The following is a 14,140-nucleotide window of genomic DNA, read 5'->3' as shown; positions in this document are numbered from 1 at the left end:
ATCGGCTATTTTCAAATTGCCAAAGTTTAAATAGGGCTGAAGTGGTCTTGTATAAATATAAAAATCTTTTGCTTGTAGATCGGCTATTTTCAAATTGCCAAAGTTTAAATAGAGCTGAAGTGGTCTTGTATAAATATAAAAATCTTTTGCTTGTAGATCGGCTATTTTCAAATTTCCAAAGTTTAAATAGGGCTGAAGTGGTCTTGTAATAATAATCAAAAATATACAAAGTAACAAGTAACTAGTTCTCAAATAATTGTAGTGGAGTAAAAGTATAATATCTGCCTCTGAAATGTAGTGGAGTAGTACTTAGTTACTTTCCACCACTGTATAAATGTATTTTTCAAAATGCATAGTACAGTAATTGATTACATGTACTTAGTTACTTTCCACCACTGTATAAATGTCTTTTTCGAAATGCATGTATCAGAATCAGAATCAGAATCAGAATCAGAATCAGAATCAGTTTTATTGTCACATCACAGGTTTACAAGGTAAAAAAGTGGGTGAAATTCGTTTTTGTACATCGTTCCCATCGCAACGTTAATTTCCATAAATATGTATTTTATTAAATACATTCTGTTATTGTTTTAGGCCCAGAAAAATGTATACTCTCTACATATATATATATATATATATATATATATATATATATATATATATATATATATATAATATATGCATATATACATATATATATATATATATTCTCAGATTTGACCACCAGGCTTGGCCGCTTCAATGTTCTAACATAGTTCTGGGGGCTTGGGTTTAAACCACTGAGCATTTTTCGGGTTAAAGAACGTGCTAAAACTGGTTTATGACAGGTCTAAAAATGAACGTTTTTTCAACGTCTAGGCTAAGCTTAGACGTGGTTTCAACGTCATTTGAACGGCTATATATTTATATCTAGCCGTTCAAATGACGTTGAATAGCCTGGGATTTTTTATTTTTTTCATCAGTGATGACTCTCTTCCTACCAATCCGCGTTGCCGCTCCATCCTGGCCGTACCTTACGGTAGTCCTTGATGACTCCAGAGAACCTGATTATTTTGATCTGTGGCTTTTTGGCGTGGAAGTCATGCCACTGATACTCTGGAGACAGAATCTTGGTGGGTTTGTGGAGCCAAAGGTAGACGTTCATATGACTCTCTTCCTGCCACGCTGCCTCGATGCCCCGCTGGGCGTCCAGCTCAAAGTTGTCGCTGCACGTCGACAGCATGTGACGGACGGACTCCGGCTCCCCTCCGTACGCGCCCGCGGGGTAGTAGAAGTCGCCCTCGTCGGCGGACATGAACGCTTTAGACACCGGCCTGCGTTCGTAGATGAACTGGCTGCGCTCTTGGGCGAAGAAATTATGGTGCAACACGGCGACCAGCTTACCTAGAGCTTCAGTTCCCCAGCGGTCATGGAACTTCGAATCAACGTCAAAACAGTAGATGTAGTCGGTGCAATCGCGCAGATCCGTTTCGATAAAATTGGCAATGATTTTGAACCTGCCGGCTCCGATGTCCTGCCAGCGTTTTGAGTTTGCCGCCGGCCTGACAAACAACTCCCGTCCTGCAGCCATCGTAACGGAGGGGACTTGCTCTGGCCTATCCGTGAAGACGTAATAATGGACTTTAAATCCCACGAAGAAGTGGCTCTCTGCGGTTTCCAGGAAATCCTTGAGGAATTGGATGTATTCACCAACGGCAAAAACGGTGACTGCTACGGTGATGTTGTAGGGTTTGTAGATGGCGTCCAACAGCGTGGGTTCGAACGTGGATTGCCATACTATGGGAGCTAACCAGGGCGTCATCGCGACAACGTCGGTGCGTCCAGTCAAGGCACTGGGTTTGTCGTAGCGAAGATTTGTCCTAGCGAATTCTGGCACAATTGCTCCTCTCGGACACGGCCGGGCCAACGGGACTGTCGGAGCCGGAGGCGGGTCCTCATTCTTCGTAGACAGGTGGATTTGGTCCTCATTCCTCCAATTCGAAGACAGGTGGATTAGGATAACCGTGGCGGCCAACATTCCCGTGACTATTAGACAAAAGGCCGTTCTTTTGACTGTTGGCCGGAACCAGATAGTTTGAGCCATGACCATCCTGGATCTCTAGTCAAAGCTTGAGGGCGAATAGTCTTGAGAAGCCCTATTAGAGATAGTCGAAAAGTTAATTACTTACTAAATTATTAGAGTTGAATAATTCTGCTTCTCCGACGCGGCTCATATTGTGTTCACCATTTATATACAGTGTAGTCCGGGAGTCATGGGGCTTAACGTGGTTTCGTCGGTTAAAGTTTTTTTCTCAACTGATTCTTGCTGCTGGGGGTCCCCTCTTAAGGATTCAAGAGGGTGCCCAGTGAAATCCCTTGAGCATTTTTTATTATTAACCCCTTAATGCCCAAAACACAAAAAATGCACCCAAAATAGACTTCTATGGTATTTCATGCAAAATACTTCATCTAATTGCTTAAAATTTGCTTTCTACAGTGTGTATCCATGTAAGTGGATGTGTACAGTGCATTAGATTTAATATTTGTAAACTTTTAAATATTAACCCCTTCATTCCCAGAACAACTTAATCTTTAAACTGTGATATTGTGAAATAGAACATGCACAGAAATCAAATCAAATGCATCAGATCTGCTTTCTACTAAGTCTAATAGTGGAACTGGTCATGTTTCCTTTTGGATGAATGCATATTAACCCTTTGAGGCCAACCATCTTTTAGTCATTAACCCTTAAATGCCCAAAACAAAAAACGTTTTTTATGGCATTTTATGCAAAAATATTGATTTAGCGCATCAAATTGGAATATGTGTTTGTATGGGCCACGGTCCGTGGCCCATCGCTGCCCCAGGAAGAGGCCTCTTCCTGGGCATGGTCCCTACCTACTAGATGGCACCAGTCGGCCCTTCTCCCTGGCTCTCCCCTTCACACAGGGCAAGGGCCAGGGAGCCCAGTGCCTCACGGCACAGTGCCGGGTGCACACTCGCCCGCTCTACCCGCCCCGGGAGCCACCGTCCCTGGGTAGGAGGTGGTCCATGGACCCCCGATGGGGACCAGGGACCGGGGACGGCGCCGCCTTGTGGACTCCGGCGGTATTGCGCCCCGCGGCCACCACAGGCCTATCCAGGCTTGTGGATCTGCTCTTTTTCGACCGCAGGACTTTGTCCTTTTTCCAGACCCACGGCTGGGGACCCCCAGGGAACCCCGGGGAGGCCTCGACCCGGCCCAGGGAGCCCCCAAGCTGGGTGCTCGCTCCAGTCCGGGGACCCCCGGGGGTCCCCGGCTCCAGAGGCTCGAGCCTGGCCACTCGGCCGGTCGGCTCGGGCCTCTCCGGCCAGGGACCCCCGGGGAGGCTTCGACCCGGCCCAGGGAGCCTCGAAGCTGGGTACTCGCTCCAGTCCGGGGGACCCACGCCTCCGGGGGACACCCGGCTCTCCAGGCGGTCCCGTGGACCCACTCTTAAGAACCCCTCGGCGGGCGTTAAGTGAAGTGGCAGGCCGCGGCCAAAGCACCGCGTGGACCTGGTGGTACAAACGGCGACGAGCGCCCATGGGACTATTATGGACTTAGCGCGTTGGACCCGGCACACCGGCCGGTCCCGCGGACCCACTCTTAAGCACCCCTCGGCGGGCGTTAAGTGGAGTGGCAGGCCGCGGCCAAAGCACCACGTGGACCTGGTGGTACAAACGGCCTGGCGCGCCCATGGGACTATCATGGACTTAGCGCCTTGGACGCTAAGTCGGGCGGGGAGAAGCCTCCGTCCCCGGGCCGGGGACAAGCCTGCTCCTCAACAGAGTCAAGCTCAACAGGGTGTTCTTTCCCCGCTGAATCTGCCCCGTTCCCGGGAGGCGCCGTCACCCCTGGGAGTGCGGCGCGCTCTGAAAAAGGTTGCTAGTTTAACGTCAGGTACGCCGGGGGGCCACGTGCCGGCCCCGGCGTCCCGGACAAAAGGTTGGATCGAGGGTTGACTCTCAATAGATCGCGGTCATACAGCCGCTCTGCTACTTACGAGACCCTGACCCAGAATCAGGTCGTTTACGAGTCATTTGGCGCCAAGTTGTTCACAAACATGAAGTGCGCGTCCGGAGGGGGGCCGCCATCTTTTGGCGACCCCCCGTAAAGCTCAGGCGCGCGAACAACCTGAGCCACCTTCGCCGCGAGCCCTTCCAGGCCGACCCAGAGCCGGTCGCGCCGCAGCGCCGCGGAGAAAGTGCGCCCGGCGAGGGCACGGCAGCGCCCGGGGCGGGGTCCCCCTGAAAGGGAGATCCCCGGCCGGGTTGAGTCCTCCGGGCAGACTGCGCGGACCCCACTAGTTTACCTCTTAACGGTTTCTCTTCAAAGTTCTTTTCAACTTTCCCTCACGGTACTTGTCCGCTATCGGTCTCATGCCGGTATTTAGCCTTAGATGGAGTTTACCACCAGCTTTGGGCTGCATTCGCAAACAACCCGACTCAGAGGAGACGTTGCCCCGGGGCGACGAGGGCCGCTACCAGCCTCACACCGTCCACAGGCTGAGCCTCTATCAGAAGAACTCAGGCCCCCGATCGACACCCGGGCGACAGCCGTCTCCTGTACGCCACATTTCACGCGCCCACCGCGGGCGGGGATTCGGCGCTGGGCTCTTCCCTCTTCGCTCGCCGCTACTGGGGGAATCCTTGTTAGTTTCTTTTCCTCCGCTTAGTAATATGCTTAAATTCAGCGGGTCGTCTCGTCTGATCTGAGGTCGTAAAGCAACGGGTTGCTGGTGGCGGCTCCCCCCGTGAGCGAGGAGGCTCCCCAGGAACCGCCTCGCCCCGGGCTTCGCGACGGCCAAGCTCCATAGGTGCGTTCTGGAACAAGTCGGCGCCTCGCCCGGGAGACTTTTTCACAGGAGGGAGGCAGGGACGAGCCATACGCCTCCCGGGCCACGGGGAGGGGACAGGGAGGTACGACGCGGAGATCCAGGAGGAGGGGGCCCGCGCCGCCACCCGAGACGGAGCCTCGCGCTGGGCATCGCGACGGCCAAGCTCCATAGGTACGGTCTGGAGCGAGTCGGCGTCTCGCCCGGGAGACTTTTTCAAAGGAGGGAGGCAGGCACGAGCCAGACGCCTCCTGGGCTACGGGCAGGTGACAGGGAGGTACGACGCGGAGATCCAGGACAAGGGACCACTCGCGGCGCCGACACTGCCCCAGGACCATGCCCCGGTTCCGGGCATGGTCCATAGCTACCCGCTGGCACTAGTGGCCACTTTCCCCCCACGCGAAATTTCACGCAGGGGAGAGGCCGTGAGCCCACAGCTTCCTGGGAGCTCTGGACTCTGAAGAAATCCTGGCTTTTTTCCGAATCCTCCAGGATTTGGGGCCTCTCGCGGCGCCGACACTGCCCCAGGACCATTCCCCGGTTCCGGGCATGGTCCATACCCGCTGGCACCAGTGGCCACTTTCCCCCCAAGCGAAATTTCATGCAGGGGAGAGGCCAGAGCCCCAGACACCCGGGGACCCGGGGGGGGCACCGACGCGTGCGCACCCCCGGCCCGGATCCAACGAGCCCTCCGCCGGCGCCGGGCGACCCAGGGAGAGGGAGGTACCGCCCGTTTTGGCCCGAAAAAGAGCAGATCGACAAGCCGAAAAAAAGTTGAGATTTTCGGCCGGAGGTCCGCCAGGGGGTCCCCGCGGACCTCTGGAGGCCATACAAACACTATGGGAAAGCTATGGGAAACACCAAATTGGGAATATGTTCTGTAGATATTTTTGTGCAGGATGCTCAAGATGGAAGGCCTGAAAGGGTTAATGTGCATTCATCCAAAAGGAAAAAAGTTCCACTAGTGTAGAAAGCAGATCTAATGTATTTGATTTAATTTGATTTCTGTGCATGTACAATATCACAGTTTAAAGATTATGTTGTTCTGGGCAGGAAGGGGTTAATATTAAAAAATGCATAAATATTAAATCTAATGCACTGTACACATCCACTTACATGGATACACACTGTAGAAACCAAATTTAAGCATTTAGATCAAGTATTTTGCATGAAATACCATAGAAGTCTATTTTGGGTGAATTATAGTGTTTTGGGCATTAAGGGGTTAATAATTAAAAATGCTCAAGGGATTTCACTGGGCACCCTCTTGAATCCTTAAGAGGGGACCCCCAGCAGCAAGAATCAGTTGAGAAAAAAACTTTAACCGACAAAACCACGTTCAGCCAAAAATCCCCCTTTGACTCCCGGACTAGTGGTAGCCAGTTGGTTTCTTCACCTTTTTTGGCCACACCCCCAGATTCTCAGACACGCCCCCCAGATTCTCAGACATGCCCCCTAGATGTATTGTATCTTATTTCAACATGTAGTGTGGCCATTCAGCCACAGGGTGGCGCGTTCACAGTGAGCAGCATCACAGTGACTGTATCTCCTTCCACATTTAGCTGATCTACAAACTCACTGTGAGCTTGTAGATCTGCTATTTTCAATCGGCTGAAATATATTTAGGGCTGAAGTGGTTTGTGTGTTTTGTAATTGTAATCAAAATCTACAAAGTAACTAGTAGTAACCAAAAGTTTTCATTTAATTGTAGTGGAGTAAAAGTACAATATTTTCCTCTGAGATGTAGTGGAGTAGAAGTAAAAGTATTAAATACTCCAGTAAAGTAAAAGTACCTCAAAATAACTATTGTACTTAAGCACAGTACTTGCGTAAATGTACAAGCTCACAATGCGTTGCGATGCGACACATAGTGAGCTTGTAGATCTGCTAGTTTCGGCCTACTTTCTACTTTTGGTACATTTTACAAGTACATTTTGATACCAATACTTTTGTACTTTAAGTATTTATTTTTATTTCCTGATTTTTACTTGTAACAGAGTATTTCTACTTTGCAAAAGCTAAAGAAGGCTAAATTACAATCGTTGTCTTACGCTGGAAAATCTAGCCTTCCCTGGAAAATAAAGTAAAAGACTGAAAAACAGGCAGTGAAAAAAATCAAAAGAGAATAGTGGCCGTCGGACGAGCGTCTGCTAAATGCCCAACTGGTAGATGCTTACAGTACATTGTAGAGAGATTAGGCAACAGGCTCCTATAATTAACATAACCTGTTTGGCTACGACACCCACCTCACAGTCAAACAGACTCAATATATCTTGTTCCAGGGACCCCCAAAAGCAAAGATTTGATTTTATAATGTGTATATAGATTAAAAGATTTGCATACATTCTTTTTCAAAAAGTCATAGTGTGGCACGCTATGAGCTTGTAGTTTGAGTTGCTGTTTTTGAATAGCCAAAGAAATCTAAAATGACAGAGACATTAAATTGCACAAATGCTAAATTGCAAATGTTGCTTCATCCTGGAATCGAACTCGGATCTCAATATCAATGGCCTACAGCCTTAAAGGACAACTTTGGTTTTTTACAACCAAGGTTTATGTTTTAGATTGTAATTAAAGTAAATACAAGATGAGTGTTAAACATTTTAAATGTACTGCTTTCTATAGTTTTAGTAATTTTCGCGATATTTTTTTACAGTGGGCGGGGGCATTCTGTCCGGTGGCTAAATATGTATTTTTTTACACAATAACCCGGTGTTTTCTTTATTATTATTTACAGTAGCTCTTCTAGCCTCCAATAACTCACATCTGGCCATCAAAGACCACAGGACCTTTTTTATTGTGTAAAAAAGGCATATTTAGCCACTGGACAGAATGCCCCCGCCCACTGTAAAAAATATCGCGAAAATTGCAAAAACAGTAAGCAGTAAATGAAAATAATAATAACACTCATCTTTTATTTACTTTAATTACAAGCTAAAATATAAACCTTGGTTGTAAAAAAACAAAATTGTCTTTTAACCACCAGGCCACTGGCTGAATGGAAACGAACTGCAATTGAATGTAGTCAAAACAAAAATACAAGTGTGTGTGTGTGTGTGTGTGTGTGTGTGTGTGTGTGTGTGTGTGTGTGTGTGTGTGTGTGTGTGTGTGTGTGTGTGTGTGTGTGTGTGTGTGTGTATAGGGCTGAAGTGGTTAATGTATGTTTTGTGATAATAATCAAAATCTACAAACTAACTAGTAACCAAAGTTTTCAAATAATTGTAGTGGACTAAAAGTACAGTATTATTTTTATTTTTTGTAAACATGGAAAATAATGCTGAGTCCTTAGGATGAATTCAAAAGCAATTGTTTCTTTAAACATAACTGTGTTTCATGGAACATGGTGGAAGAAGTACTCAGACATTTTACTTAAGTAGCCTAAAAGTAGCAATACCACAATATAAAAACACTCTGTTACAACTAAAAGGCCTGTCTTCAAAATGTTACTTGAGTAAAAGTACAAAAGTATTGGCATCAAAATAAACTTAAAGTACCAAAAGTAAAAGTACAAAAATGTTTGAAAATAGCCAATCTACAAGCTCAAAACGCGTCACGATGTGACGTACTTGTGTGTGTGTGTGTGTGTGTGTGTGTGTGTGTGTGTGTGTGTGTGTGTGTGTGTGTGTGTGTGTGTGTGTGTGTGTGTGTGTGTGTGTGTGTGTGTGTTTGGGGGTGGGGTGGGGGGTCCATTGTGATGGCCTAAGTTTGTGTGAGACAAACAAAGCCCATGGCCAAGGTGCTAAAATTAATTTGCATGTCATTGTCTGAAACCTTGACTTTATTTAGAAGTTTGCAGACAAAAAGCACATGAAAGTACAGTTCAAATACAAGGTCGACTAAATAGGATTAAAAAACCCAAGCAAGCCATATGGCTTGTTTAAATTGGGGTCCTTAGTTAGTTACGTAGTACATTATAATCTCCTGTGTTCATTTAACTCTGTTTCACATTCCAAAACAATATAATTGTGCCGGAAAGTAGTTTATAATGCATTTTATTGAAATGTTACTTTTAGTTGACTAGTATCTCAGAAAGTAGCAGCTTTGGGAGCTGCCATTTTTTTTACCTCTGACTTTCCAAGGAGTAGTAGGACCCCCCATCTCAATATATCTTGTTCCAGGGACCCCCAAAAGCAAAGATTTGATTTTATAATGTGTATATAGATTAAAAGATTTGCATACATTTTCAGATTCTTTTTCAAAAAGTCATAGTGTGGCACGCTATGAGCTTGTAGTTTGAGTTTGAGCCAAAGAAATCTAAAATGACAGAGTCATTAAATTGCACTAATGCTAAATTTCAAATGCTGCTTCATCCTGGAATCGAACTCAGATCCCAATAACATTGGCCTACAGCCTTAACCACCAGGCCACTGACTGACTGCTAATTTGCCCCCCAGTGTTGGAAACTAACTATAAGTACATTTACTAAGTACTGTTCTTAAGTATAACTTTGAGGTACTTTTACTTTACTGGAGTATTTTCAATATTCCATACTTTTACTTCTACTCCACTACATCTCAGAGGAAAATATTGTACTTTTACTCCACTACAATGACATTTGGTTACTAGTTACTTTGTAGATCTTGATTACAATTACAGAACACACTGTTAGGGTCTAATAGGCGGTTGCTAGGGTCTAATAGGCGGTTGCTAGGGTGTAATAGGTGGTTGCTAGGGTAAAACAGGTGGTTGCTAGGGTCTAATAAGCGGTTGCTTGGGTCTAATAATCCGATATATCCTATAAGTAGGCCGAACGTTGTAGAGTTGGAACGGAGTTTGTAGCTAAAAGTATGAAGGACTAGATAGGGGCCAAAAAACGGGGGGAAGTATGGTATAGAATAAATAGTGGCAATAACATTAGTGTGATCGCTTTAGCGATCCCACAAATAGTGAAGATAACAACATTAGTGTGATCGCTTTAGCAATCCCACAAATAGTGAAGATAACATTAGTGTGATCGCTTTAGCGATCCCACAAATAGTGGCAATAACATTAGTGTGATCCTGTGATGGAGGAACAATCTTTACCTGTCCTTGACATGAAACGGGAACTTATAATCAAAAGAATCTATTCAGTCAGATGAAACATTTTTTTGGATTAAATAAAATTAAGGTAGCCTACATGAGAAATGTGACAAGTAGTATAGGCTAGCCTAAGTTTTACTGTGTCTGGTACCAATACAAAAAAAGAAACTTGTAGATCTGCTACTTTCGCATTAAAACGGCGATAACAAAGGAACGCAGGCTTGCACTGCATACAACGCTGCCTGGCCAGGAGTCGGTGCATTGCTTCCCGGCCTGCCTACGACCGACAGACCTCCGCCGCGGAGGCACAAGGGGGCTATTGCCTCCTCCCATGCCCACCAGGGTCCAGGGGAAGCGGGTAGTGGAGCCGGGCGGCCCCTGGTCCATGCCCGGGCGTAGGCGGGAACCACTTTGTGCATGTCAAAAGTTATATTCCGAATGAATGCTTTGGGTCATGTAAACGAGGAATACTTTTATTCAGGTTCCATGTAAACAGGTGAGTGGAACAGATTATGAATCTCTATTCGGAATGAGTTCATTCTGAATGAATACATGATGTCCATGTAACCGCAGCCATTGTAGATCAGCGCAAGTGAGTCCCTCACACGATTAAACATTTATAAAGTAAATAGCCAACTCTCACGCGTAATGAAGAGAATAAGAAGTTTGTTTACAGTTTAACCTCACGACCAAAGGCTAATAACACTTGGAATGGATATTATATTGTTACGTCCCCGTCTAGGGCCTCCATAAGATGAATCTGAGGGCGGAACACATTATTATATACATGCATATATGCATATATATATATATATATATATATATATATATATATATATATATGCGTTTGTAGAGTATAAATATTTCTGGGCCTAAAACAATAACAGAATGTCTTTAATAAAATACATATTTAGGGCTTATTTTTCACAAATGACTATAACCACTTTAAACCCTCTAATCATGGTGAAACAGACCTGAGTTGCAACTGTTGGACCGCTTTTTCCATCTACACCAAATCTCTTTGCCAAAAATAGGAGATCTAAAACTCTGCCTTAAGATGGGTAACTGGTGACAGTTTTGGTACCCATCACTGTACACTTTATGGGAACGCTAGCTTATCCTCTCTCTCTGAGAGGCGTTATAAGCACTGGTATCTCTAAATTTTTAAAGCCATCTCAGGTATGCTCCCGCCTTATATTTGTGGTATGTTGGAGCAGAACCCTAGCTCCTACCAGACCCGCTCAAGTGATTTCCTAACGCTCAAGGTTCCATTTGCTCATACAGAGCTAGGCAAAGCAGCATTTTCTGTTAGTGCTATTATTATTTCTTGGAATGAGCTCCAGAAGTCCCTAAAAATTAGATCACTGCCTTCCTTGGGTCAATTTAGGGCAATGGTTTCCAACACTTTTATTCCAGACTGTAACTGCTTTAATTAATTTTTTAATGTATCGGTTTTAGTTCTTGAAAACATTTTGAGTATTCTTTGTCTTCTGATTATTTAATATATAATATTGAATTGTATATATGTATCTCTGTTGATATTATTGTTGTATCTCGGCTATATTGAAAATGAGGGCCTGTCCCTCAACTGTATTCCGAGTTGAAATAAGGTTATGATGAAAAACTCACAACACGTTGCATGTCGTGTGGGCTTATAGATCAAGGCATCCTTGACGTTTCCGTGAGAAGCATTTCACAATGCATAATAACAGTAATTATCATGTCTAATAAAAAATAAAAAATCAAGTGTAGCTTGTAGGGTGTGTTCTTTTTTCATTGTTACGTGTGCTTGCCTTGGACTTTCTCATCAACAGATAATACCTCACCTTAATGGAATCCACTAGCTAAAGTACCATGACAAACCAAATGGTTTAGCTGGTAGAACTTGATCTCCTTCTGTCCTCAAGTACTGTCTTTTGAAAAGCCAGCAATCTCTATATTAGCCATATGATGTATAATACGCACCCACTCACCTTTGCAACTAAGTGGCCCTTTTGAGGTTGAAGCACTGTCTGTACTTATGAGACTCAACTATTATTATCCAAAATAATTAGGATTTAATTTGTTGGTGGTTAAGTAGCTCAGTAGTTAATGCAGACATAGGCTACTATTGTTTTAAAATGTGCAGCACATTAGAATAGATCCTATGACACTGACACATTACGTCCATTAGTATACATTAGGGCTAGGCCAATGTGTTTTTGGTAAGATGATTATTTTGCATGTCCGTGGCAAAAATGAAATATTAATGAAAATGTCCGTCACAAGCTGCCATGGTGATGACCCCTGCTCCCACCTCATTATCCTTGCAGCTGCAAACAACTTGAGACCTTAACTGAGATGTGTTCATTTCATAAGCTTTTGTTAGCTTATTGTACAGAGTCGAGGTTAATTGTTTACCCGTATTTCCAAATATATGTGATAATTAAGTAAACTGGCTCCCCATGGCTGTAGCTGCAGAATTATTTCACCCTGATCTGCTACTGCTGAAGCATGCATGTTACTGCATTAGCTGTTTCTCACCTCAAATGTTTTCAGGTACATATTTTAGTATATTCTGATCTTCACCTGCCTTATCTGTTTTATTTGATCATTAGTATTGAAGAATGAAAATACTAATAATAATTGAGCATGTGGTTTGGCTATTTTCACAATATTGTGAAGTGTTTGTCAAGGTGGGGGGTTCCCAGTTCAATTATGATTATTTTGGGGGCTCCCCAGTTCAAATATGATTATTTTGGGGGCTCCCAAGTTCAAATATGATTATTCTGGGGGTCCCCAGTTCAATATGATTAATATAAGGGGTCACAGCCTGAAATATTTTAAAGTACTGAAGCAACAAGTGTAGAGGCTATCATGGGAAACAAGGAGGCACAGTAAGATGCTTTGATTTCATATCTGAGTGAGTAAGGCTTAATTCCCAACTGGTTTTAATTTTCTGTTTTGCTACTCAAAGGTATGCACACACACACACACACACACACACACACACACACACACACACACACACACACACACACACACACACACACACACACACACACACACACACACACACACACACACACACACACACACACACACACACACACACACACACACAGAGAGAGCAGCATCATCCATACATCGGCACTTGATTTGGGTTCATATCTTTGCACAGCTATTCCCCACACTCTCTTAGCAGCCTCTCCAATGTCCTCTCTTAAGACAGACCATCTAAAAAGGTGGTAATCCCACGTTTTGCATGTATGAGCACGTCCTCCTCAGCCAGGCAAGAGAGTGTCAGTGCTTTGCCAGATCTCATTGCAATTTCTCAAAAGCAATTTAGCGGCACTTCTCTCTTTCCAGTAGAGAGCGGTGTTTTCATCACTTGATAACATGATGAATGAAGTGGTTTATGAGAAATGAGAAGAAAAAAAGATTTGAGGGGAGTGCCGCCCGTGGAGATTCATAATGGAGTCTCAGTGCACATAGTAAGAATCAAAATAACAAATTACCGTGAGCCATGGAGTGCTTTTGTGATCATAATTTGTTTTGCAGTAATGAAATGAATTGCATTATAGTTTCCGTATTTCACTCAATTGTAGCTTCATAGTAAGTAAGTAGCCTTGGGAACCAATGGTCCCCGAGCCATGTGGCCCATAGGTCAGGAGCCTACAGTATCTCCTGTTTCTGTAGCGCGAGGCGGCCTTGATGTACATCATGTACATCCCCCCGCAATGGTGTGCAAGTACACCCCCTGGACATGACGCTATAGTATGTAGCTAGCCTGGCATGGCCAGGCTAATATCACTGCATAGATATTAGTCTGGAATCTCTTGTGTGGAACCTGCATTTCCAAGGGGGCGGATAAAAAAAATGGCTCTGGTGATAAACCCGAGGCATTTTTGCATACTGGGTCCTGATTGGTGCCCCACAACTTCGCTTTTTTTTTTTTTTTCACTGGCAGATTTGTCTGGTTTCCAAGCTAGTATGCCGGGGGACTTACCGCCTAACCCAGTGGTTCTCAACCTTTTCAGGCCACGACCCTCTCAAAAAATTATATTTGGACTGGGCCCCCCCACCCTGACAAGCACTTGGACTTATAGGGGTTGAGGCATTACATTTTGTTTGACTCTGTTCCACAGATATATGTTTTTTTTTTTTTTTTATAGCTTACTTAGATCTGCTATTTTCAAAAATGTTGCCTCTTTCTCTGGTAATATTTATAGAGAGATGACCCCTCAACCAGCTGGTTCTGGTGCTCTTTGCACAAACACAAGCTGAACCAGACAGAAACCGCAC

General features: G+C 44.7%; 3 protein-coding genes across 3 annotated transcripts in view; all 3 read right to left on the bottom strand.

Moving 5' to 3' along the window:
- mettl4 (methyltransferase 4, N6-adenosine) overlaps nt 1-14,140 on the bottom strand; it is a 133,919-nt gene that overhangs the window by 52,591 nt on the left and 67,188 nt on the right. The gene's annotated exons all lie outside the window — the stretch shown is intronic.
- Nucleotides 1-14,140, bottom strand: part of LOC308077664 (collectin-12-like) — a gene marked incomplete at its 5' end in the record, with an annotated part of 253,537 nt that overhangs the window by 225,029 nt on the left and 14,368 nt on the right. The window lies entirely within an intron of this gene.
- LOC308077543 (histo-blood group ABO system transferase 2-like) lies at nt 813-2,089 on the bottom strand (the record flags this gene model as incomplete). Its single annotated transcript, XM_080418292.1, has 1 exon — nt 813-2,089. One exon carries the CDS (start codon nt 2,087-2,089, stop codon nt 977-979), a length of 1,113 nt encoding a protein of 370 aa, XP_080274418.1. The 3' UTR covers nt 813-976.

The sequence above is a fragment of the Gymnoscopelus braueri genome, assembly GCF_963280865.1.
Source record: "Gymnoscopelus braueri genome assembly, chromosome: 21".
Classification (NCBI taxonomy): domain Eukaryota; kingdom Metazoa; phylum Chordata; class Actinopteri; order Myctophiformes; family Myctophidae; genus Gymnoscopelus; species Gymnoscopelus braueri.
This window is presented reverse-complemented; position numbering and strand designations above follow the sequence as displayed.